The sequence below is a fragment of the Anguilla rostrata genome, chromosome 6, assembly GCF_018555375.3.
Source record: "Anguilla rostrata isolate EN2019 chromosome 6, ASM1855537v3, whole genome shotgun sequence".
In the NCBI taxonomy this organism is placed as follows: Eukaryota; Metazoa; Chordata; class Actinopteri; order Anguilliformes; family Anguillidae; genus Anguilla; species Anguilla rostrata.
In genome coordinates, this window is record NC_057938.1 from 48,514,034 (window position 1) to 48,539,104 (window position 25,071).

General features: G+C 47.2%; 1 protein-coding gene across 2 annotated transcripts; it reads left to right on the plus strand.

The window, feature by feature from the left end:
• Positions 1 to 213: 213 nt before the first annotated feature.
• Positions 214 to 25,071, plus strand: si:ch211-243j20.2 (uridine-cytidine kinase-like 1). 2 transcript variants are annotated; one of them, XM_064340215.1, is made up of 16 exons: positions 214 to 357; positions 1,913 to 2,115; positions 3,332 to 3,438; positions 3,837 to 4,007; positions 6,161 to 6,232; positions 8,915 to 9,104; positions 9,444 to 9,505; positions 11,808 to 11,824; positions 13,767 to 13,865; positions 15,067 to 15,160; positions 15,303 to 15,365; positions 16,603 to 16,725; positions 17,756 to 17,863; positions 18,376 to 18,532; positions 18,957 to 19,046; positions 24,989 to 25,071. In XM_064340215.1, the coding sequence occupies exons 1-15, from the start codon at positions 269 to 271 to the stop codon at positions 19,031 to 19,033; spliced, it is 1,632 nt and encodes a 543-aa protein (XP_064196285.1). In that variant the 5' UTR covers positions 214 to 268; the 3' UTR covers positions 19,034 to 19,046; positions 24,989 to 25,071. The 2 variants fall into 2 exon arrangements, with proteins under 2 accessions (XP_064196285.1, XP_064196283.1); XM_064340213.1 differs by lacking the exon at positions 11,808 to 11,824 and adding an exon at positions 12,880 to 12,899.

The following is a 25,071-nucleotide window of genomic DNA, read 5'->3' on the forward strand; positions in this document are numbered from 1 at the left end:
CCTAATATGCAAGTAATATAGTATTTGTGAAGCTGAAACAACTTATTGGCCCTGCTTCCAGAAGTATATATAGCTCATTGCACACGCAGGTAATAACAAACTAAGAGACACGTGTTTCATACAAAATTATAAAGTTAGAGATGTTCTCACTCACGAGAAAAATAAGGGTAACGTTTAGTCTGGAACAAACCACAAGTACCACAATGCACCGCTGAGTCGCGTTTGTATAGTTCCCGTTTCGTGTTTACGCGGCATAAGAGATGAAAACATGGCAGTGAGTATGAACCAAGCAGATGTACAGATGCAGCAGAAGGAAGAGGGCGAAGACGACGACCGGTCAATATCTAGGTCTGACAGGTAAATGCAGAGTTTGTTCTAAGATTGCGTTGCATGCATATGTTTTTTAGAGGAAGCGGGTCTAACCATTTTTCGGAGTAGCTCGAAAGTCTGTTGCTGGCTATTATGTGTGGGTGACGACTGACACGTATTGCAGTGGAACATAGTGCGCTAGCTAGCTGACTTCAAAGAGCAGATGTGGATAGATGTGTGACTGGTTGTGAAACAGGAACGACTCGTTGATAATACTATCCAACAACACGTACTATCAGTGGCAAACCAAATGGAAGTTGTTAATCTCATACAAACTATGCATTTTGATATAGACGGGGGTTAGCAAGCTAACGCTAGCTGGCTCAAGGCAATGTTTTTTGTGATTTGTAAATTTTACCTAAGATTGCTTGTTGGCTACATAGTGTTCCTTCTTTTGACATGTTAACGGGAACCTGAATTAATACCCAAAGCTTGTTATTCTAAGCCAGATGGTTGCCCACTTGTTAAAATGAAGTGCATTGCTGAGATAAATAGTGGTTGCCTAGTTCAGTTACCGACGTGGTCTGACTAGCAAGCGAAAGCCTAGCTTAATATAGCTAGCATGCTAGATAATTGTTCAAATATTAGAGATTGTGCACAGTTTGTTTATTGATTGACTGGTTAGCTTGGCTATCCTCTGAATACGTATTTATTGGATAAGGTACTGAGTTGGCCCAAATGAGTAACGTTTGCTGGGTAGCTAACGTTAATTAAATTCACATGTAGCGGTCGAGCTAGCTGTTTGGTACGCGTTGGCGTTTGCTTTAGTTCCACGTGTTCGGTTATTGTTGAGGTGGCTAACGTTAGTTGGCTGTTGGCCATTTAACGTTTTGTTGAGCTTATGGCCAGCTAGTAGGCTATCTGGATAGACTAAAGATTATTTTCAGGGCCTTGTGTAAGAATTTAACTATCTGCATTTTAATCTGGCTAACTTTATCTATATGGAAATTCGGCGAAAACAAATGTTGATTGTTTTGCTGAAATTACAGTGCCAACGGCATGTAAGAATATTAAAGTGAAAGTGAAAGTTGGCCTTTGGTTTTATATATTAGATCATTCAGACCACACGGTACGTTCTTTTCAGGTTGACGTGATGTGTAGTTCTATAAGGGAAACGGCCAACAGCTGCCGTTGATTTGTCAGCTACGTTGAATGGAGTACATGTACACGTGGATGTGTAGTGTGGCCATATGATGAGGGCCTTACTCAGGCGAATGTCTGCCCCAGTCTGGACGACCGTGTGATTTCCTGGAAGGAGTTAAAGAGTTTTCACTCCTCTCCCTCATCCACACGGACAGGCAACACTGTGGGCAGCAAAAAAACAGAGGGGTCCTCGAGTATGTGGTCCCCCTCTCCACCTGTCCACAGGACATCAGTCAAGAAACTCAGTCGTCCAGGTCACCATGAGGCAGTAATGAGCGTGAAGGCATTTCTGATGGCAGTATGGTGATTCAAAGCAGGCCTATGTCGACTGATAAATACTCTTACTGGGGGAAGAAACCATGTGACGTGCTTTGGATTGGTTTCTGTTTTGTTTTGTTAGCGGCAGTGGCGAGGACTCCCTGGACCGCCTCTTACGCCATCGGTGCCCCCTCACGCCTTCGCTGTCGCCACGGAAACGCACCACCAGCCAGAGCAAGACGGAGCCCCCGCTGCTGAGGACCAACAAGAGGACCATTTACACCGCGGGACGCCCGCCCTGGTACAATGTCACTGGGACCACCTTCAAAGAGGCTTTCGTCATTGGTAGGATCAGACTCTCTCCCTGTAATGGAAATATTCCTGGTTTCAACCTGCTGGAAAACGTCTTAAGTTAACCTGACTGCTGCCCTCATTTGACAGGACCTGGGTAGACCTTTGTTTATGGGTAAACTAAGGAAGCGGGTGAATTTTTCCATTCTCATCTCTCTCTTTTTTTTTTTTTAAATTACGGCCGACTGTCTGCTGATTCTGCATATTCTGCTGAGTCTGTCATGCTGCGTATGTTTTCACTTTCGGACGGGTGGACAGTAGAGAGGGTTACAGATGGAGATGGGGTCACACGTGTAGAAATAGCCATGGCAGGGAATCGAACCCCAGGCCGTATTATTCTGTGGGCTGACAGTCGTCCGCCGTACAGTGTTGGTCGTTTCTCCGTTGGCGCTACGTACAGGCTTGTCCGCTTGACGCGGGCGCTACGGGAACCCAAAGCGTTATCATTAGTATGCGATCTGTTACTTACAATGAGCCCGGCTGACAGGTTACAATTTCACACTTGGATGTGCTCTGGTCGATTGTTCCCATAAAAGCCTGTTCCCCCCCCTCCTCCCCTCCCTGCTCCTTCCCGCTCATGGAAATGGGAATAAATCCATCCATGTGGAATAATCAACCTGTATCAAAGGTCAGCGACGAGAGGATGAGGATGGATGGGGCGGCCTGGTTTATGAAGAAAGAAGCGGGGTTCGGCTCCGATTTCAGTTGTGGGGTTTTGTTTTCGCGGCAGTCTCAAGGCCTTCGTTTCGGTTGGTGCTCTTTTTTTAGGTTTGAGGTGTAAATCGTAAAACCTTCCGCCAAAGCCCTCATTGTTTGTGGGCCCTTTGTGTTCTCAGTGCCAGCTGTGATGATCAAGTTTACAGGCTTCTCGTTTTACAATCTGAAAGCGTTGTCTCTGCAGTTCATTTGATCCTTTGTCAAAACGAGCCTTTCTAATGTGTACTGTTGGAACGTACTGTGTTTATTTCCCATTCTCTTTATCATTTAACAAATGTCACCAGGCTATGAGAAGATCTTTGTTCCTCTTCATACAATGCATTAAGTACAGATTTTTTATCAAAGTCGCCTTTACCTCACACACAAACCGTTGCCTCAGGGAGCGGTAGCGTGAAAGACTGTTGATGTACAGCGTGATGCATTCCGTTATAAATCGGCTCAGGAGGGTTCCGGAACTCGGTCGGTTCCTGAGAGGCCCTGTTTTGCTCGGTAGGGTTGTGTGGTGGCAGCGCTTCTGGGAAGACCACCGTGGCCAATAAGATCATCGAGGCGCTGGACGTCCCCTGGGTGGTGCTGCTCTCCATGGACTCCTTCTACAAGGTGAACGCAACCTCCTGTGCCTTTGCCTTGGGCAAGAATGAGGCTACTGTTTTTTTTTTTTTTTCCGGGAAGCTTGGGTCTGATTGGGCCGCTTTCAGACCGGTGTAGACCTCAGTTCCATAGGTGGGCTCTTTCACATCCAGGTCGCTTCTAGTCAGCGTTGGTGAAATACGACTGCATGATGGACATTCTCCAGTTATGCCCTACCATTCATTTCTGAGACTTGTCCATCAATAGCCATTTGAGCTCATTATTGCTAAAGAACTCCTAACTAGTCCATAAGATGATTGATGAGGTGCTATTGCCAGATCACACGCAGAGGGTCAAGCACAAGGGGGATTTGTACTGGTCACAGGGTAAAGGCCTCACCAGCCTAATCCAAACTCTGGTCCCTGCAGATCCTGTCCAAAGAGGCGCAGGAGCTGGCAGCCAGGAACGAGTACAACTTCGACCACCCCGACGCCTTCGACTTCGAGCTCCTGGTGACCGTGCTGCGGAAACTGAAGAAGGGAAAGAGCATCAAAGTGCCCGTTTATGACTTCACGACGCACAGCCGGCGCAAGGAGTGGGTAAGCCTAGGCCCGGGGGTGGGGGGGGGGGGGTGTCACCAGCATCCCATGGCTAGCTGCCCTACAGGGAAAACCAACTGCCAACTGTCGGGTGTGTTCAACATTTTAAAAATTCTCCACTCAGTTTGATAATGCATTACAGTCATACACGTTGAGTTGGTCATTTCAAAATGAGGAAGGTGACGATAAATTTAGCTGTAAGCACCAATCGTAGGAGAAACAAATTAATTTATCAGAGGACGCTGATGTATTACTCTGGTTTTATACAAAGTATGTATTACACAGCAGTCCAATTTCCAACGTGTTCCTTTGGGCATTCTGAGTAGTGTGTTGGGGAATTTTTGTACAACCTTTAACTACGAATGAATTATAACTGACAGTAAAATGGATCAATAACAAATAAGATTTGAGCGACGTATAATTATCTACCAGCACTTAGTCAAAGGCAGAATTAATTTATTTCTGAACTGTCAATATCAGTCTGTTTTGCAATTACAGGCACATGAAATTGCCATATTTTATCCTCCTAAAGTCTGTACTTAGGAAATCTGAAAAATAGCACTGCATTTATTTTTCACACTAATCAGCAAATTGGTTTTGTCAGTTTTCATAAAAGAATTATACAACTTTTCTGTATAAAAATTTCGTCAGGAGGTCTGGAGGTGGCGTGTACAATGATTAATCTGCAGTGAGTTTAATCAGTGGGTTATGAGATGGGAGTTTCACTAATCTCCTCATTTAAAAAAAAAATCCAGTAAAGCAGAGGCAGCTACTGAAAATATTAAAACAATGTGAAAACAATGTCAGCAAAGCAGATTTCATAATTAGACTTTGTTGTTAGACAGAACAACACATCAGCATTCTGTCTTAAGTTACATTAACACCATAATCATGAATTCAAAGCGATGCTCTGTTGTTGTTTTCTCTCAGCCGTTCCTGAAGCTTTGTGGGCTGTAAGTTGAGGATTTAAAAACCCCAGGTTGCGTTTGAATTGAGAATGAGGGTGGCGGTGATTCATCCGAGCAGCACAAGCACTGCGTAGTGAGTGGTGACATAGCGGGGACCTCGAGCTCCCCACACAGAATGCAATTTCATGGCTGAGAGAAAGGGAGCCGGTCGGGAAGGAACCGCAAGGTTTGCTTGTAATTCAGAAGAAAATTTTTATGATTTGTTTTGCGAAAATGAGTGTAATTATATTCCGTCAGGACAAGAGGCTTGGCGGGTAGTGCTGTAATTGAGTAGTTTTATTTCGGCTTTGCCTCAGCCTGACTGCTTTACGTTCTTAGAGGTGACCTACCCCCACCCCACCCCCACATTCACACACACACACACACACACATACTCACGCACACACACACACACACACACACACACACACACACTTGCTTCGATTCGGCTCGGCTCCTTGTAAAGTAGGTTTAAATCAGGCTGATGTAATGGGTGTGTGTACTGAACTCGTGGTAACTGCTGAAACGCGCAGGTCTTCTCCCTCGCCGCTCGATACGCGTGTGGAGAGGCCCAATCGACGGCTTCGGCCCGCCTGTCGGTCTCCTTTAATGGGATCACGACACTGGCTGATCTGCCCGGCTTGAACCTGGGGGGCTGGTCTCCTGCCTCCCGGTCTGACCAGGCCTCGTCTCCGTATGACCGCGTGCTTGTGAGCGCCGGTTTCCGAGCCGCGATCGCAACTCACGGCCGATTGGCTCGTGCTCACCGCCGCATTCCGTTAGCCAGCCGCCAGCCGCTGGTTAGCCAGCTCTGAGATTAGCAGCTCCCAGTAAAACCGCATCAGGACGGCTGTGGGGGATTGTGTTTACACCAAACCGATGGGTTTTATTTAAAGGGGGAGGTCGGGAGGAGGGCTGAGGGAAGCTCGCTGGGGTGGGGCAGGTTGGAGGAGAGGGGAGGAAGGCCAGTGAAGGCTGAATTGAATCTCTCAGACGATCTAGGCACCTCGCTTCTCATCCACTTACCTCATACGGTGAGGGGTCCTTTCAATGTGGCTGAGGCGCTTGGCCTGGATGGCTGGTTTTGGGCTTATCTTCACCATTGTGTTTTTCTCCATAACTGTTTACACTGACCACTCTCTCCTGTGTGTGTGTGTGTGTGTGTGTGTATGTGTGTGTCTGTCTCTCTGTCTGTGTGTTTTGCAGAAAACTGTCTATGGGGCCAACGTGGTTATATTCGAAGGGATTCTGGCCTTTGCCAACAAAGAACTTTTAAAGGTATGTCTCTCCCTCTGGTTAACACTGCATTGCAAATTTTAGACCATATTCACAGATTTTTAAGATTAAAAAAAAAACAAAAAAACATTGAGCTCATCCAATGAATTCTCGCCGCTGTTTCCAGCGTATCCTGTGGGGTTGTTTACACGCGGGCGAATCACAGCGGCGGTAACACAGGGAGACTACGCACACAGTTCCGCACCGCGTGAGGAGCGGGAGCAGTAACCAAGCGTGCGCCTGTGTTTTACTGCTGCACTGCACTGGCCCCTCCCACCCGACACCCGATTGGCCCAGAGGCGGCGTGGGCGTGACCGTAGACGGTCCGGCTCTGACTCTTCAGCTGTCGGCCGTGGCCGTGAGGCGGGAGAGACGCGGGCCTCTCTAGCCCCTCCCCTCGCCTGTGACCACGCCCCTTTCGCAGGCCCCGTGATTAATGGCTCTGCCACACCGCAGAGCCTGGGTAGAAACAGATTAATGGACTGCCGCCTCCATTTCCAGCCAGTAGCGTGGAAAAGAGCGTTTATTATTATTTTTTTAGTGTTCGGTTCTTCATTCGTTCTCGGTTCAGGGATTCCTGGCTTTATTCCCCCTTGCAGAGAGTGATTGTCATCTGGTTTTTAGACTCTCCCGCTGGGGAGTGTGCATTGGATCATGTAGATGAGAGTTATGGGGGGAGTGGGGGGGGGGGGGCTGGGGTGTTCGAACCCGAGGCAGTGGGCAATTCAGCCTGTGTGAAATGTAATCTCGCATAATAAACACTCTTGAGATTAATAATTCCTCGTGTATATACTTCTGGGGGCAAAGCAAATGAAGTTTTCTATTAGAAATGAAAGCGGCTCATGCATATCTTACACCATTCACACATTTTTTTTTATCGGAGCCATTAAAACCCGGCGAGTGCTGACCGCGTTCGTTTAAAAAGCCCCGTTTCTTATCGCTCTGTTTTTGCTTAAGCATGTATTTTTGCGCTCGGGCCTGTCCGAAAGACGTTGAGCGGCTCAGTATCGATGCGGTTTCCGCCGCGGTCCAGTTTCTAGTAGTACTGGGTGCGCAGAAATCCATACGAATTAAAAATGCGAACGATTGTTTCTGGATCGGAAAAGCAATACGGCCGGTAATCAATCAGATCGCGCCTTTGTTGAGAAGCTCGACTGTATTGTGTGAGGCCTGAAAGCAATATGTATGAATTGTGGCTTCGTTTTCGGACTTCGTTGTGTTCCTTGCTGTTTATATTGAGGGGAAAAGCAAGCGATTTGAAGCCATTTTGTCATCACCGCTGCGTGGGCCAGACGCATTTTTTTAGCTGTTGGATCAAGGATATCATATGCATATCATATTGAATAGAATATATCAACGTGTATATTTATAAAATGGTGTGCTTATAGGTGTATGCCTTGAAGGAATATGGAATATACTGCAAATATATTGGGGGAAAAAAAAAATATGTATTGGAAATATTTCAGTACTGCAAATATACAAATAGCTGCTTATTGTTATAAAAATATGTTGTTTATAAGTATATTTGACGAAAAGTTACATATTTATGCTAGTGCAGTGTATTCAATGCGTAGATGCCCAGTTCTTGCAGAATAAAACGCGTTGTTTAGAAGCCCAGAGCTGCCAGACTGGCTTGTGAGAAAAGGCCAAGGCTGTCGCTGTGTGAGGGTTCATAAATAACCACAGGCCTTCAAGGCTAGAATGTCCTCCGGTGATTAAGGGGAAAGACCACCAAACTGTGTGCCATTGCCGCTTCCGGACTGCTTGCTCCCACTGTTTCTAAGGTCACATGGGGGGTCTCTCTCTCTCTCTCTGTCTCAGCCCACTCTTCATCCTGGCATTTGAGCCTGTTGACTGGCCCCTGGTCTCTTTCTCCCCCCCCCCCGGTCCCCCAGCGTTTCGGGGGGGGGCCACGTTGTGTGGTCAGCAGTAGATTTACGGCCTCCGGCTCCCTCGTTGGGCCGCTGAGTTACACCCCGGCCCCCGTTGGAGTCGGCTGCGCGACCGGCCCCCTTTCCCCCCAGGCCCCCCCCCTGCCCCCCCCATCCCACCCCCCGCTGTTACCCTTTCGCCCGCCCATTAATCCCGCCTTCAATCTGCTGAGCTCGCGTCTCCGATGGCGACCCCGCTGACCGTTGAGCAACGGCGAGCGTTTAGGGCGGAGTTATCGGAGAGGCGCTGTGGCGTAGCGGCTGAGGGACGCCGGCCGTTTCCCAGGCCTGGAGAGTGACTGAAACTGGAATCCTGCTGGGTCCAGTCCGGCGTGGAGCTGTGCTGCTGTGTATCACACAGTCCTCTAACTGCCGTTGATATTGTGTTGTAGAGTGGAGGCTTTGTAGCCTTTACGAGGGATCTGACCTAAATGGCTGAATATCAAGATGCACGAGTGCATATGGCCAGAGTATGTGCTTCTCTGAAGATAGGAATCCCCTTGTATTGTGATGATACAGGGCAGATCTACCATCCTGTAGGTGTTCAGTACAACCCTAACAAAGCCACACCTCATTCAGCAGCTAGAGGGCTTGTTGTGCTGCTCATTAGTAGGATCAGTAGTGCTAAATTACGGTTGAAGTGAAGACCTACAGGACGGTAGATCTCCAGGAACAGGGTTGGGCAGCCCTGTATCGGTACCTTTTGGGAGCGGGGCCTTCATGTCTCGCACCCCCCCCCTCCCCTGCTCCCCAGCTGCTGGACATGAAGGTGTTTGTGGACACGGACTCGGACATCCGCCTGGTCCGCCGCCTGAAGCGTGACATCATGGAGCGCGGGCGCGACATCACCGGCGTCATCAAGCAGTACAACAAGTTCGTGAAGCCGGCCTTCGAGCAGTACATCGAGCCCACCGTGCAGGTGGCCGACATCGTGGTCCCCAGAGGTGAGCGGCGGCCAATCGGATCGCTTCTGTCTGTCTAGCAAGGGCCTGTCTGAGATAAGGGTAGATCAGGTAATTAGGTTTTTAGTAAAGGTTATGTGCTTTGGCCTTTTGCTGTAAATGGTAAATCATGAATTCAGTGTTTTAGGGATGCTCTGCATTATCTACAATATTCTAATGATGAAAATGAAAATTGAATATGCAGAATTAATTATTATTATTTTCAAAGCATTACTCAGTAGTGAAACCTGATGTGTACTGCTGTTATGCTGTATGTGTGACTGTGTATATGTGCATTGCTGTTCAGTGCTGTGTATGGGTGTGATTGTGTGCTTATTTCAGGTGGGGAGAACTTTGTGGCTCTGGACCTAATTGTCCAGCACGTGCACAGCCAGCTGGAGAAGGTGTGTTCCGCTTGGGCCCAGGGGGGCGGGCGGGGGGGGCCATTATACACACGCTTGCGCTCGTTTAGCAGCCTGTAGATGATGTCGCTTCACCATTTAAAGAAACCCTCTCACTGTTACGCACGGCTGCACAGCCCATGTCATTGTGAATTTTGTACAGCTGACCCAGGCGCCCAATCAAATCCCTCTGCCCTTTTGCCCCACTGCCCATGGGTAGGGGTTGGTAAATCAGAAAAGGGTGGTTAGAATGTTCTTAACTGAACATTCTAATGCTGATGTAACAGTCACTAATGGTAACTGAAAGCGACAGAGTTCTACAACACTGATGTAGATTTTTGAACCAACATTCCAAAGGGTTAAACGGGGGTGGGGGGGGGGGGTTAAAGACAGCCCCCCCCACACAGCCAGGCTCCGCCTTCAGCTCTCTGTCAGGGTGTGGGACTGCACCGGGGAGGTGTGGGGAATACACGGCTCGGCGCTCTCTGATGACTGCAGCATCTGCTCCTCCGCTACGCCCCCCTGAACAGGGCTTTTACGAGCGGCGCGGGCCCCCCACGCAGGTACGGGCGGGGCCCCCTCTCCCGGGTCACCGGGGGGCGGGGGTTTTGGAGGAGACGCTCGTTGCCACAGAGCAGCTGTTGAGGTCGCCCGCGGGTCAGCCGGGCTGGCACTGCCTAGTCATGCCAGGCTGAAGGGGGATGTCCTGCAGTGGATGTGCGGCAGAGGCTCTGTCGCCCCCTAGTGTCGCGACAGCGTCACTGCTTTCAGACGGTGCTGAGATGCTTATCGCCCTGCGCCCGTACACGCGTTTAAGGGCGTATAATTTGTGGGTGTTTAGATTCTGTGCATCTGGGTCTGACGTACCGCTCAGCGCCCGCCGTTTACCGCCATCTATTTATTAACGGGGAATAAACTGGGGGGCGGAAGGGGACTGGATTTATCGGTCAGACGCGTTGTAAATGCCAGGTGATGTCGACGTGGCAGTTTTTGGGGAGGTGGTAGTCACGTGTCAGGCGGGGGCAGGGGGGCGGGGGGGCTGGGGGACTCCTGCCCCGTGATTCATAGGGGGCAAACAGCCGCTGGCGTCAGTACATTTATGAACTGCGTTTTACAGCGTGGCAGTCACCCGCCATCCATTACTCCACTCAGTGTGATGGAACTCCCCCCCACCCCCACCCACACCCACACCCACACCCACTCTGCAAAGGAGGCAAGACTGAGCGATTGTCAGGAAAGCACCCATTCGACCAGCACTCCCCCCCACCTTACCCCCCCCCAGTCTGTTTTCTTCCGGTAAAACGCCCCGTCACCCCGTCACAGAGAGCTGAAGGGGGGGGGGGATCAGGGCTCTTTTTGAATCAAACTCCTCATTCGCTGCCCGATGGCACGAATAAAATGAGTTACCGTCGCCGCGAGCGCGCAGTCATCGCCCTGCTATAAATCTCCGCTCTGCGCGTGATGGAGGCTGGGCCTCTGTCTCTTCTTAAGGGTAATGGTGCGTTCAGTTTGCTAGGAAGAGAGACATTACAAAATATTACAGTCGGGCTGCTAGAACCGTATACACGCCAGCCTGCCCGCTCTTGGCTCGTCCTGAAGCACCATTTTGCCATGATGATCGAGCCCAAACTCTTCAGTTTGTGCCTTTTCTAGAATAATCTCAGATCTCTGGTACTGACGTCTGTGATTTTTTTCCTTACTGTAGAGCACAGGATGTATCGGTGCAATGAATGTCTGAATGTCAGCGAGAGGAGATGGTGGAGAATGACAATTTTTTTATCTTATCGCTGAATCAGATATTTTTACTGCCTGGAAAATGCCTTTCCGATGACCGTGGCGTATTTCTCCACCAACTCTTTCTCAAGTGTGTGGTGTGCCACATCATTAATTCAGCCTGTGGTGATGCATGAATATAGTCTACTTTTAAGGGAAAGATGGCACCTTGAGCGGCTCATTTATGATGTAAGCGGCATTATGGGAAACTGAGGCGCTAAGCTCAGAGCCTGGAGCTGTGATGCACAAAATCACGATTCATGGCAAAATGGTGAGGCGTGGAGAAGCTGCACATTGGCTTGACATTATTGACCATACTGTGACAGGTGTGTGTGTGCGTACGTGTGTGTGTGTGCGTGCGTGTGTGAGCGAGCCTGTGTGTGTGCGTCTGCACCCGTGTGTTTACTGTACATGTGGCCTTTGCCTGGCTGTTGGACATCACATTTGAGTTGTTTTTATTTCTCTCCTCCCTGCGTGTGTTTATAATGAAACACTTGCTATACCCTGACCGAATGCACTCTAACCATCTCAGCGTGAAATCACAGTCAGGTACGCCTGCCACCATCTATTCCCCCCACCCCGCCCCCACCCCTGCCCCCGCCCACCCCCTCAAAGCGCCTCTTATATTCTGTGACGTTTCTCTCCTGCGGGTGAAAAGCACAGGAGCTGACGGGGAGAACAGGAGGGACCAGTGCACAGCCGAGCCGCTTTCTGCCGATCCAAACCGCACGGCTCGCCTGATTGTAGTTTTTTAGGCTGCCATGCTCTGTGCACGACGCAAAGGCCTGGTTGTAGTTTGTTAGGCTGCCGTGCTCTGTGTGCAGCGCTAAGGCCTGGTTGTAGTTTGTTAGGCTGCCGTGCTCTGTGTGCGGCGCTCAGGCCTGGTGGTAGTTTGTTAGGCTGCCATGCTCTGTGTGCGGCGCTAAGGCCTGGTTGTAGTTCGTTGGGCTGCTGTGCTCTGTGTGCGGCGCTCAGGCCTGGTTGTAGTTCGTTCGGCTGCTGTGCGCACCCCCTTTGTTTTCCCCTCAGCCCTGTCGGTTATGAGCGCTGTCGCTAACACCAAGTGGGAGTTATTTCGGTGGCACTGTTTCCGGGCAGCCCTGTCAGTTGGTACTCTTTTTACCCCACCAGAAAATGAAAGTGCCAACATACAGGTTGAACGTTGGTGAATTTTTTTTCTTGAAGGCACCAACCTCAGGAAAACGTATCCATGTACATCTGCATCTTCATCCTGAAGTAAAAAATAGTTTAATCCAAGATTTGCTTGATTTCTCCTACCTTTGGGAGCTCATAGTCTGAATGCATACAGTGGCTCTGAAGGATATGCCTAGAGCTCAGGTGCCATCAGAATAACTCCCCTTCCTGAAAGAGACCCACGCCCAACTAAAACCAGGCCGGGGGTGTGTCCAGCACGCCCGTCACACCCCACTGTCCTCCGGGCACCAGGAACGGCAGGACGGCGAGCCGAGCCCCTCTCTCTCTCTCTCTCTCTCTCTCTCTCCCTCCCTCCGCCGCTGGTCTCTAACGGGGATCTCTTTTCTTTCCCTCTTTCTCTCTCTTTGTCGCCACTTTGTCTCGCGCTGAATATTTGTCACCTTCTCCAGAGGAAGCTCCGCTGGGATATGTGAGGACAAACTCCTGCATCTTTTTAGTTTCCTTCTTTTTAACATTTCATTTTTTTACCCCGCTGTCATTTTAGTTTTTTCGTTTTTTGATCCTCCACTAACATGTTAAGAGCAAAAAAAAAAGAAAAACCTAACGCTTTTGTGCTGTTTTCTACCTGCGCATCGTTTTTTTTGGCAGTTGCTTGAATTTTGCACCTTTTTTGAAGTGTTGCTTTAATTGTTACCTGGGTTCCTTAATACCCGCCATTTTGTGCCAGGTTGCTAGGGTAATGGAGAGAGAAAATCGACTATTGGCAGCAAGAATGAAGTTAATGCTTTGGACAATTTCCACTTCAGTTTTAACTTTTCAAATTGTTCATAATTAATGCCTTAAACTGTTTGAAAGTACATGCAAGTGAACTCCAAGAGGGCTTGCAGAATTCCAGGGTAAGGGAGGGTGTGGTAATAAGATGAAACATAATCTTTTCCAGTATATTTATATTTTGAAAATTTACTTGCTCCTGAGGGATTAGCAAGAAAGTATGCTTTGTGGTCAAGTAAAAAAACTTGAAAGAAACAGTGTTTGAAAACATTGTAATTTTTCCAAAATTGTCCAAAGTATTCCTGTGAACAGGTGACCTGCGGCTTTGCTGTTGCTCGCATGTGCGCACTAACATCCCCGCTTGCTTGTCCCTGCCGTTATCGCCGCTAAAACTTGATTGTAAAGGAGGGGAAAAAAAAGAAAATGGCGATTGCTACATTTCTTTTTTTTTTCTTTTTTTCCCTGGCTTGGTGTTTGCAGTGTTGTTGTGCTGTTGCAGTGATGTGTGACCCCCCCAGCCCAGCAGGGGGCGCTGCTCTGACTTCCTCTGTGTTGCTGCACACAGATCAGCCCTGGCCTCCGCCCACCAGGGCCAGCCCCTGCCCGAGACCCTGAGCGTGCTGGAGAGCACCCCGCAGGTGCGGGGGATGCACACCATCATCAGGTAACGAGCGACCGCGTACGGTCACCTGACACGCTCCTGTTCAAAGAATTCAAAAAAAGCTAGAAATACATTACAAATTGAATGAAGGAATGCGTGAAACTAAGCACATGTTATCATGTACAAATGCGAGGGTCCGGATGCATTTTAAAAAAACAGAAAAGGGTAACATCAGGTCAGCGGAAAAGCAAAGAGGTGTGTGTGTATGTGGGAGGGAGGAGTGAAAAAAATGGCTGCCGTGCTGTAGTTTCAAGCACGCTGGCGCAGGTGCTCATCGTTGACGATGACAGTTAAGCCTGTCAGCTGGTCTCCTAAAAGAGAAGAAACTGATTTCGTATTTCAGAATGACCGTTTTATTCGCTTAAGAATCAAAAAAACGGAGCTGCTGAACTATATAGTGAGGGGACACACGGCCTGGTATCCTATCCTGACCACGCTAGCTGCTCTCTGTGGCTGGCAGCTCCACAGAACCGTGATGTAATTAGCATTAGCATCGCCTGGGGAGCGGGAGGGATATCATTACCTCACTTCCTGTCAGACAGGACCACGGCTGACCCAGGAGCCGGCCGTCCTCCTGCGCCAGCTGTGCGTTAAAGTGCTCCTCCTCCTCCCGTTCTCCCGCCGCTCCCCACAGCTGGACCGCCGGGCGGAACGAGGAGGCAGCTGGCGGCCACGCCTCGGGGGACGGAACATTCCGGCAAACTGCGGAATGAGAGGGGATAACGGATTTAATTGGCCGTTCCAAATGGAGGGAGAACAATTTGTAAATTGATTGTAAATAGGCTTGTAAGTGGAACTTGTAAGTGGGTGGAAACGACAAAAAACAAATGTGTGTGTGATGATAGTGCTGCTGGACTTTGCGGTCTGCTTCAGTCAGTCAGTCAGCCAGTCAGCCAGCTAGTCAGTCAGTCACCAGGTCACCCAGTCACCCAGTCACCCAGTCACCCAGTCACCCAGTCACCCAGTCACCCAGTCACCCAGTCACCCAGTCACCCAGTCACCCAGTCACCCAGCCACCCAGCCAGCTAGTCACCCAGTTACCCAGTCAGTCAGTCTCGCTGATAGCTGAGTTCAAACAGGTCGTGTGCTTTAACAGGTACGGCCCCCGCTCCACGAAATCCTCTGATCCTGAACTGCTATTAGGCCTTTAATGGGCACGAACGGCGTCCGGCGCTCCATCGTTAATCTCCTCTTCTGTCCGCAGGAATAAGGACACTAATCGGGACGAATTTATTTTCTACTCCAAGAGATTAATGAGGCTTCTTATCGAGCACGCCCTGTCCTTTCTGCCTCTGAAGGTGAGCGGTCCGCGCGCTCCCTCCCGCGAAAATACCCACTCACCCCCCCCACGCGCAGGTCGCCTCGGATACCGCCACCACAGCTGACCCGCGCACCTGTTTGTTTCCTTCCCCGCTAACACGTCCTCCTGTCTTCCTCCAGCCCGTGTCTGTGGAGACGCCCCAGGGAACGGTCTACGAGGGGAAGCGACTCAGCGGGAAAAGGGTAGGTCCACCCCCACCCCCCACCCCCCAAAAACCGATATGGACTGGACTGCACTCACCTCATTAGCAATATATTTAACGTATTTTTACAAAAAAAAAGTAATAAAAATGAGATGTTAAGTCTAGAATTCAATACTTAAGACTGATTTATTTTTGGATCTTTGCAGTGTTTATGACACTGAGGCACCATAGCCACCAGGTCACAAAGTTGCCACAACACTTCCAGAATGTTGCATATCTTTACAGTGTTGCCACAGCAGTGAAAAATTGTTACACGGTTTGTTTTGCTACTCTTATTTAACCAGTGTAGTCTCTGTGAAATTAAAAATCTGATGTGAAAGCTGAAATTCTTGTTGCAGACGATGATGAAAATTAAACGTATAAATCGAGAGAGATTTGAATGTAAAAAAAATAAATAAAATAAACGGCTGAAAAATTCATTTATGCAGTTGCCATTTAAAATGAAAAGTGCAGAACCTCGGGTGAAAGTACGGGTTATTCAACGATCAGAAGGCGTGACCATCCCCAGCTGCACTGAAGTCCAGGTCTTTAGGCTGTTTAGAGCTGTGCCCCACCGGCAGCCCCGTTCTCAGGTCTCCTGCGCTAGGTCATGTGACAGATGAGTTGTCACATGGTACGCAGCTTCTTAGTTGTGAAAGGACACGCTGACATCTCTCTACATTCAATTCTGTTGGAACAATTACTTCTCCAGTCTGTGTTCATTGATATTTTGTATTATAAATAGTTTGCAGTGTAGTTGTCTGAAGAGGTTAAACAATATAAGGCTTTTAGTTTGGTAATCTGATGTATGATGCATATTGAATAAACACCTTTAGATTATTTATTGCACTCAAGTGTTTTATTATAGGCCCTGGGTGTAAAAATCCCTCATAAAATTGTTCTCAGAATAGATTTTATTTGCAGCTGGGTGAGTCTGAAATGAAAGCTTATTGGGTGTAGAACCCTTTCAGGTTTTTTTTTGTTGTTTGTGATGAAACGTTTGAGCGGTTTCATTGGGTGTTGCTCTTCTCTGGGGTTGTGTTTGCTGACCTGTACAGAACAGCTCTTCCCCTGATTCAGTTATTTTATTCAATGTGTCTCACGCTTGAGAAATCCCTGTCAGAACTGCTGTATTGAGGAAAGGGGGTTTGAGTTATTTGGTGTGTGTGTCTGTGTGTGGGTGTGTGTGTCTGTGTGTGTCTGTCTGTGTATGTGTGTGTGTGTGTGGGTCCTTTCAGATCACGGGTGTGTCTATTCTGCGGGCGGGGGAGACCATGGAGCAGGCCCTGACCGCTGTGTGTAAAGATATTCGGCTGGGAAAGATCCTCATCCAGACCAACCATGACACTGGAGAGCCAGAGGTACTGCAGCAGAGCTCAGATCTGGACTTCCTCTCCCCTGCCCTCCCCACCCCCGTGTGTAGTGGCCTGTAGCACAGACCACACTGTACTCTTTCCGTAACATACCTTTCTGCTCAGAGAGAGAGTAACCGTTAGTTACGAGCCTGCCCTTAAGTAATCTTGTTTGAGCTGCAGTTCTAATTTTTAAAAAAGCCTGTGAACGTCCCAGGTAAGGAGGGTTAAATGATGAAAGGGTATTGACGGCCAGGCACCCCCAGGCCCCGCTGCAAGGGAGCGCTGCGTTTTTGCGTCCCCAGACCTTGGCGCTGTTGGCGCTCGTCCTTGCTGGCTTGTCCTTGGGAGCGCGGCTCGCGTGATTTACAGACGGTCCCTTGGCATAACTCGCTCACTACCTTATGTGCACTTCAGACACCACACCTCAGATCACCCCAGCGCACGCTTTCATTGTGCGCCCGTAAGTTTAATCGCCTCCAAGCCTCGGTCAGCTCTGTTCTCAGTGAATTGTACCACATCTTTTATTCAACGGGAGACTAACAGACTTGCCCCAACCCCCTATGGAATTTCATATTTCAGCTTTTGTTCACAGATTTATTAAGAACGTCACTGATTAGCATTACTGTGGAAGGTGTTTTTTTTATTAGACCTATGCTGAATAAGTGTAGATCACTGTAAAGCTAGACGGCCAGCTTTAATGTGGAGAAAGTTCCTCTGATCTATAGCAGGAAATCGGTGAAGGCCTGCCTTGATTAAAAGGATCAAGATAAGGCGCAGTGTTCTGATGGGAAGCGCACTGTGCCTGTTAATCCCGTCGGACAAAGTTTTTAAACGAGAGAGCTCCCGTTTGGTCATTAAGCGGGAAATCGATTTTCGGTCCGGTTGCCGGGGCGACCGGAAAAAGAGCGGAACGTTCCGAGTGCGTAAATTCCGCGCCTGTCTTCCGTCGGTGCGCCGCTCGGCGGTCCTGCTGGCGGGTCGCGGGGGGGGGAGATGGTGGCTTTTCGGGTTTTGATTGCGATCGATGCTTTTCCAGCTCCATTACCTGCGCTTGCCCAAGGACATCAGCGAGGACTACGTGATCCTGATGGACAGCACTGTGTCTACGGGCGCGGCCGCGCTAATGGCTGTCAGAGTGCTGCTGGTGAGTGATCTCAGCTGTGCTGTGTTTTACTGTGCTGTGTCATGCTGAGCTGTGCTGTGTTTTACTTCACTGTGCTCTGAGCTAAGCTGAGCTGTGCTGTTTCACTTCACTGTGCTGTGCTCTGAGCTGAGCTGTGCTGTGTTTTGCTGCACTGTGTCATGCTCTGAGCTGAGCTGTGCTGTGTTTTACTGCACTGTGTTCTGCTCTGAGCTGTGTTGTGACCAGCTGTCATAGCACCTGTCACCAGCACTGCATTAACATTATTTCTTTTCTTAAAGGTGATTTTATACGCAGAAACTTGTATGCCTGTAGCAAACATCATTAAAAAGTGTATTCTCTCTTTTATATGGCTGGATAGGAATTATGCGTCGCTTGAGGGAACAGTGATGTCATTGTGTGGAGAGTGTGATGTCATCGTGCTGCTGACTCAGGATTTGACCGCTTTAGAGCTCACTTCCATACGGAGCCCGCCCCGTTGAGTGAACACGCTCTGATTGGCTGTGCCCCCGCAGGACCACGACGTGCAGGAGGACAAGATCTTCCTGCTGTCGCTGCTCATGGCCGAGATGGGCGTGCACTCGGTGGCCTACGCCTTCCCCAAAGTGCGCATCATCACCACCGCCGTGGACAAGAAGGTCAACGACGAGTTCCACATCATCCCCGGCATCGGTAGGTACCGCCCGGGAGAGGTCCCTTCTGCCGCGCCCATTGCGCTGATTTTGTCGATATCGCCGGTCGTACCGATATTGCGAATATTTGCCCATCGTGCCAATATTGCTGATCGCGCAGATATTGCTGATCGTGCTGATGTCACTGATCGCACTGATATCGCTGATGGTGGTGTTATCGCCGGTCGTGCCAATATTGCCGATCTTGCCAATATTCACCGATCTCACCGATGATGCCAATATCGCTGATCATGCTGATATTCGCTGATCGCGCTGATATCGCTGATCGTGCTGATATCGCTGATCGTGCTGATATCCGCTGATCGCGCTGATATTGCTGATCGTGCTGATCTCTCGGGACGCCAGCTGAGGAACCAGCAGGACGGCCCTTCTCTTTACGCTGTGTGCATCCGTCTCGTTTGCAGGGAATTTTGGGGACCGTTACTTTGGGACAGACGCCCCGTCTGACTGGTACGAGAGCGATGAAGGAATGGACTACTGAAGACTGGGAGGAGGTGTGGGAAATGGGGTTTGGGTGGGTGGGTTAGGGTCAACAGAAGCACTTATCCCTGTCTCTCTCTCTCTCACACACACACACACACAAAGACACAAACACAAACAGCCCCGGAGACGCAATAGACTGCCAACACACACACACACCTCTTTGCCCAACAGCCTCCTTGTGTCCCAGCAGCTGTGCTGGCTTACTCTGGGAGGAAAGGCCATTCATTTCAGTGGCAGAACCTACAGTCACCCTCCAAAGGGGAGAGTGCAGAGAGGCCGTGCAGAAGTCTGCCTGCAGGACTCCTGGAACACTTGCAGGTGTAGCCTTTCGTTTCTGTAGGAGGAGGAGGGAAGATTTACTTGATTCATGACTTGACCGGTTTAGCTGTAGCCCTGCAGCAAACCCGCCTCCTTTTAACCCTTAGTGGTGTAAAATATGTGATTAAAATGCTCTCTTATCTTAACATTCTAATGCTGATGTAACAATCACTACTGGTAATTGAAAACAATGGCGTTCTAGAACACAGACTTAGATTGTTGAAAAAACATTCCTAAAGACCTACTCTTCAAAGGGTTAAAACTGGGGACGGTTTACAGTTTAGCCCCTGCGTTACTGTCTCCACACAGAGAGTTGGGATGGGAAGTGTCCGCTGTTGTGGATTGCACTTGTGCCAAGTCTAGGGCAGGGGTGGGCAGTCCTGTTCCTGGGGGGGCCCTCTGTATGGAAGTATTGGTTTCTACCGATTATCCTGACTCAGTTCATTAACTGTAGTTCACTCCCAGGGTAGACCACAGTAAAATATTACATCTAGAAACCGATGTGGCCCTCCAGGAACGTTTTCTCCGACCCCTAGTCTGGAGTGATTTTTGGCTAGCCAATAGGTTTACAGCTAGAGGTCCACGTCACTGTCCTCTCCGATATTACGGCTCCAGAGGCCTGGAGTTGTCCGTTCCTGACTTGAACTTAATAGAAGTGGGCCAAAATGTAGTAGTGAAGAGTCTTGACTTGGTGGCCATTTTGGATCGGTAACCAAGGAACAAGCATAAGGAAGTACTGTATGACGTCTGTTTTTGTTTTTTGCGGGGGTTTTTTTCTATTTTTTTTTTTGTCACTGCCAATGTTTCAGCACTCAATATCCAAAGGATGCCGTGGTATTTATGAGTCCAGGTTTGGAATTTGGGTTCTGTTTGATGGGAGGCTTCCATTGCAGAGCGAGTGGGTGGGTGGGGGGCGGGTACGTGCACGTTGGAGGTCTTGGTGGTGAAGAGTACTGCCGGAGAAGGAGTGACGGGGAGCACGGTGTGAGTGATGGTGTCGGGGTGCAGCGAGCGTCTGTGTGTGAAAGTACCGTTGGAGAAGCTGTTGCCGCTTTGGTAAGTTTGAAAATGCCATTCGGCAGCCTTGTGCCTCATGAACTCACGATTTTAATTTGAGATAAGGCACTGTCGACGGCTGTGGAAGCTGTATTGAAGCTGTTCTCTGTGAAAAAGGGTACTGAGAGTGGGACTGCACCTCACTAACAGTAAGTTTTGTGTTTAGACCGATTTTGAAAGGGAAGTCTGTAATGGAAGCCACCTTGCCTAGCGGATTTTAAAGTTTAAATCTTTTTTTTTTTTCCCCCCCTTTTACATGTATTATTAGATGAGGCTAATGTCAGATGTGCAGGTTATATTACTTTGCCGCAGCCAATTTCTCTGGGATATATACTTGAATTTAGCCTTTTCTGTCTTAAGTTATTTTCTCATGTTTATTTAATGCTCTTAAAACCGTATCCCCTGATTCACAAAAGTTGTGTGCCCGAATATGCAACTTGTGTTTTAAAAAAATAAAAATAAATACATGTAGTAATGCTCTTTTGCCATTTTGAGGATTCTCAAAGTGCTAGACTTTTTGTTAGGGTGTCAGCATTTCAGTATTTCTCTTATTTGGTGCTTTTTGTTGTGAGGGGTTAAAACTTGTGATCAGGGGAGTGTGTCTAATGTGCATTTTGTCTTAAGAAGACTTGGTCATTTTAAAGGCATTACATCTAAGATGGGGAGCCAGCATATTACTTTTTTGCAGTACGTATTTAAAGTTACTTGTGAGATTTTCTGTAGCTATTGCGTCATAAAAAAATCTCCTAAATCAGCGCTTGGCTTTCAGAGTCCTCTTTAAAAGTAAGATCGAACCTGAAACGCAAAAGTATCATGGCAGACAGGTATTTGAAGACTATAGGAAGTTACTCATGACATGTACCTTCCCTGTGAAGGATTTGGTTTTTTATCAGAAAGTATCCTGGTGATTGGTGTGATACTGAATGAATTCCATCAATAATAAACCCTAGACCAAAAGTCTTTCTGAACTGGAACCCGGGTGTACAGTCAAAGCATGCTTGGCGTTGTGTCTGCGCAGTTCTGGTACACAGTGACTGCACTAAGCATAAGAGCTGGAGCTGTGCAGGAATTGTACTCCTGTTACCTACTTAAGGCTCTTTAAGCTGTCTCAGATGAACACAATATCTGGCTTTAGTGCCACTTTTGTGTTATTTTACTTTACTTAGACCGGCCAAAAATATTGTGTCCATTTTTCACAATTTAAAAAAAATAAAAATAACTGGTTACAGTACATTTTCTTTTTAAATGGTGCCATAAGTCATGTTTGGTTGTATCATCGCCTGTGTTTGCATTAAACTTGGAATTCACCTGGGGTTCTACCATGAGACTCAGGGAGAGCGCTTGGTTGGATGAGCTGCCAAGCTAGCTAAGGGTTTTTATCTAATGGTCAGACTTTTAATTTTAGACTAAGTGAATTTAAGATTTAAGTGGACTTACACTGAAGTAGTGTTTGGTTGGGCACACAAAATATTTGTAGATCTGCTTGGTCTGGAATGTTGACCTGATATGTAATTTGGTACTTCCAACCAATCACAGTACTGGTGCTTAAATTCTGAACTTCCTCCACAGCTCTCCGGAATTTCTCAGAAAATGGCTTTGGGTGTCCTTTTTAAAAATGATAATGTACTGGGACCTATTTGATTGTAGTGAATAGTTTTTTGTTTTCCCTCCTACTGACCTCATTGTCAAAACATTTGTGATACCTGCTCTTGACCAAAAAGGCAACAGGACACAGTAAACTTGAACACTGAATTATGTTTTGTCCTTCCACAGTGCTTGCTTGCCACCTGCATCTTTGTTCTAATGCTTATAAGCCATTACTTGTTAATGTCGAACAGTTTTCTGCTTTTATTGTTTAGTGAAGTTAAATAAAGATAATATAAATGCAGTCGTGTGTCATGCTTGCTTTTTTTTTTAACATCCTATTTGGCTGATGTGCCATACAGCGAAGCCCTTTTGGGGTTTTGTACAGAAATTACAGAAAGGCTCCAGATTTTGAGCCCTAAAGAACACCAAATCCACTTTAGTACCATCTGTGCTCACGTCAACAGAGTTAAGGTACTTAATACGTAAAAATAATAAAACTTTACTCATTTTCTTCTTGATCTGCATTTCTCTGCTGCAGTACTATGTCCTCTTGTCCACTCATCTCTTTTCCCCATTGGTCTGTCATGTTAAATGATCAAAACCGTTTGCTATGATGGTAACCAGGTTGTAACTCTTGTTAATGAAATCCCCAAAATGGCGTTTTAAAAGCCACTTAAGGTGCTTTCATTTCAGGCTACTTGAGAAAATATCAGGACTGCTGCCAGTTTGTCAGTATTTTAAATATTTTCAATGGAAGATGTGTGTGCGCTGACGTGGAGAATGAATTAACTGTGCGTGTGATTATAATAATTTTATATTTCACACATTCTGATTACTCCTCATCCAGGACTAAATCACACATTTATGGATTAATGAAACGTATGTGTTAATGAGTTTGGTTGTTAATGCCTCTAGATTGTGGTGTATAAAGATAGGCAAGCGTGGCATGAAAGTATTTCAAATACATATTTTTTTGTATGCCAAGCTACAGGCATTAACCAATGTTGTGAATATTCCCTTCTCGTTTTCAATTTTAGTGCTATGACTTGGGAAGGGTCGACCTACTAATACTACCTGTGCAGTTGAGAACTGTGTTGTGAACTCTGGTCCTCCTTTTGTGAGTTGATTAAGTCTGTTTGTGGTGTGGTAAGCTTGTATGAAAGTATCACAGTAGTTCTGCCTTGGGTTTGCCCCTTCAGCAAGGACACTGCAGAAGTGGGAAGTCCAGGGGTCACAAGGTAAAACATCCTACCATGTGTTTCTCCCACCCATGAACTCAGCCAGCTGATTTCACTAATTAGTTCTGTCTCATGGCTGAAGAACTGTGCTAATGAGCAAATCCAGGTGATTGGATCAAAATACTGGGGAGGACTTTTACTTTCTGAACCTTTCTGGAATTTCAGAATTTCCCATGCAGGTTTCATGTAAATATAGTTCTCCTTTCATTTCATTTGATGTAAATAATCTGTCACACAGTGCCAAGGAACAGATGAGCAGCCAGTTGCTCTGGATTCCTGGTGCAAATTCGCTCATGCAAGTTTCAAATTCAAAATCCCAGGTTATGGTAACTGCGCAACTAATGTTAGAATTAATTCCTTAAGTGTGTCTACAACGCCTACCAGTAGAGGGCGACAAATTCCATCCGATGACATGCGTGGTTTAATTTCTTCTGGAAGTGACGTCGTCGGTGGCTGTAGTCTTTCCGAAGTCTGTCAGGCATGTCCATAAATTTGTATTGTTTGCTTGGATGCTTATATTTAATATAGAATAAAGTGCATGCGAGTAGCCTCAGGATAGCACTGTTCCTTAATGGTAACTTAAATTATTGCATAAAGGTGTTGTTTGTCATATAAGTTACCTAGGACGCTTGTAGCTGTGAGGTTTAACGTTAATTGGTGTGCTCAGGCTTTTAATTTGGCAACAAATTCAAGTGTGATGTAAAGATAAACTTGGTCAACGATGCTAACGTTAGCTAATTACTTGCCACCTCTCGCTGGAATGATCAACTGTCAAATGACAGCTATAGCATGGGAACGCTGATGATAGCTAACGTTAGTTATGTAGCTATATGGATACTCCGGATACTTTAACTTCAAAAATCTCTTATTTTAGTTTAAATGTTCAGTTAGTCTACATAACTACCTGTCATCAGTCTTCCAACGGTGTCCGTGACAATTCACATCAGACCACAGTCATGTCACTGACGCTGTTAGAAGGCTGATGACAGGTAGACTAGACTAGTTAACAGTTTGCAACAACATTCACTGTTTAAACACCTTACTTTGACAGAGCAGTAGCGCTGATGTGAATGTAGCTTATCAACCACGCTGTCATTTCGAAATAATTTTTATGATGCAATACAGCTAGCTACTACTAGTGTCTAATAGCTAGCTAGCTTTTCACTGACAGCAAGAAATGCGAAGTCAAATTATTAACACGGTTAATAGCACGGTCAAAAGTGTGTCGTTTTTTGTATAACACTTATGCGTGAGGTACACACAGACACCAACAACTCTTAAAAATTTTGATGTAGTTCGCGTAGCTTTTGGGAAAAAAACTGAAAACTAAACTGCTGAACAGAACTGTTTACTTTAGCCGACCGCCAGTACGAGAACATGGCCTTTGTTTTTTGTGTAAATTTTAACCACCTGATCAGTAAGTTGAAAATGTTTTCCTGCAGCGTAGCTTTAGAGATTCAGGATTAATTTCGGCTGATATTATCTCCAATTTTATGTCAAGTAACGTTATGCCAGTTTACGTAATTAATGTCATCTGAAATTCTGGCTGTTTTTGTGTATTGTGATTGTCTATTGTTTGTTCAATGTAACAAGTGTCCTTCACCAGTATGATTTTTAACAGCACAAGTCATTTGAACAGCTCAAGAATTAAATATTCTGTTGGATGACGTGTAATTAAAACAATGTCATGGAGATATATGGACGACCTGGTGTCTTTCTGTAACTTATGCTCATGTCTGTTGGTGTGCTTTCAGAGTCAGGAGCATGGCAGGCTTGTGGAGATCCTATCAGCTACTGATGTCCAAACATCCCTGGAAGGTTCAGATACTCACAGCCG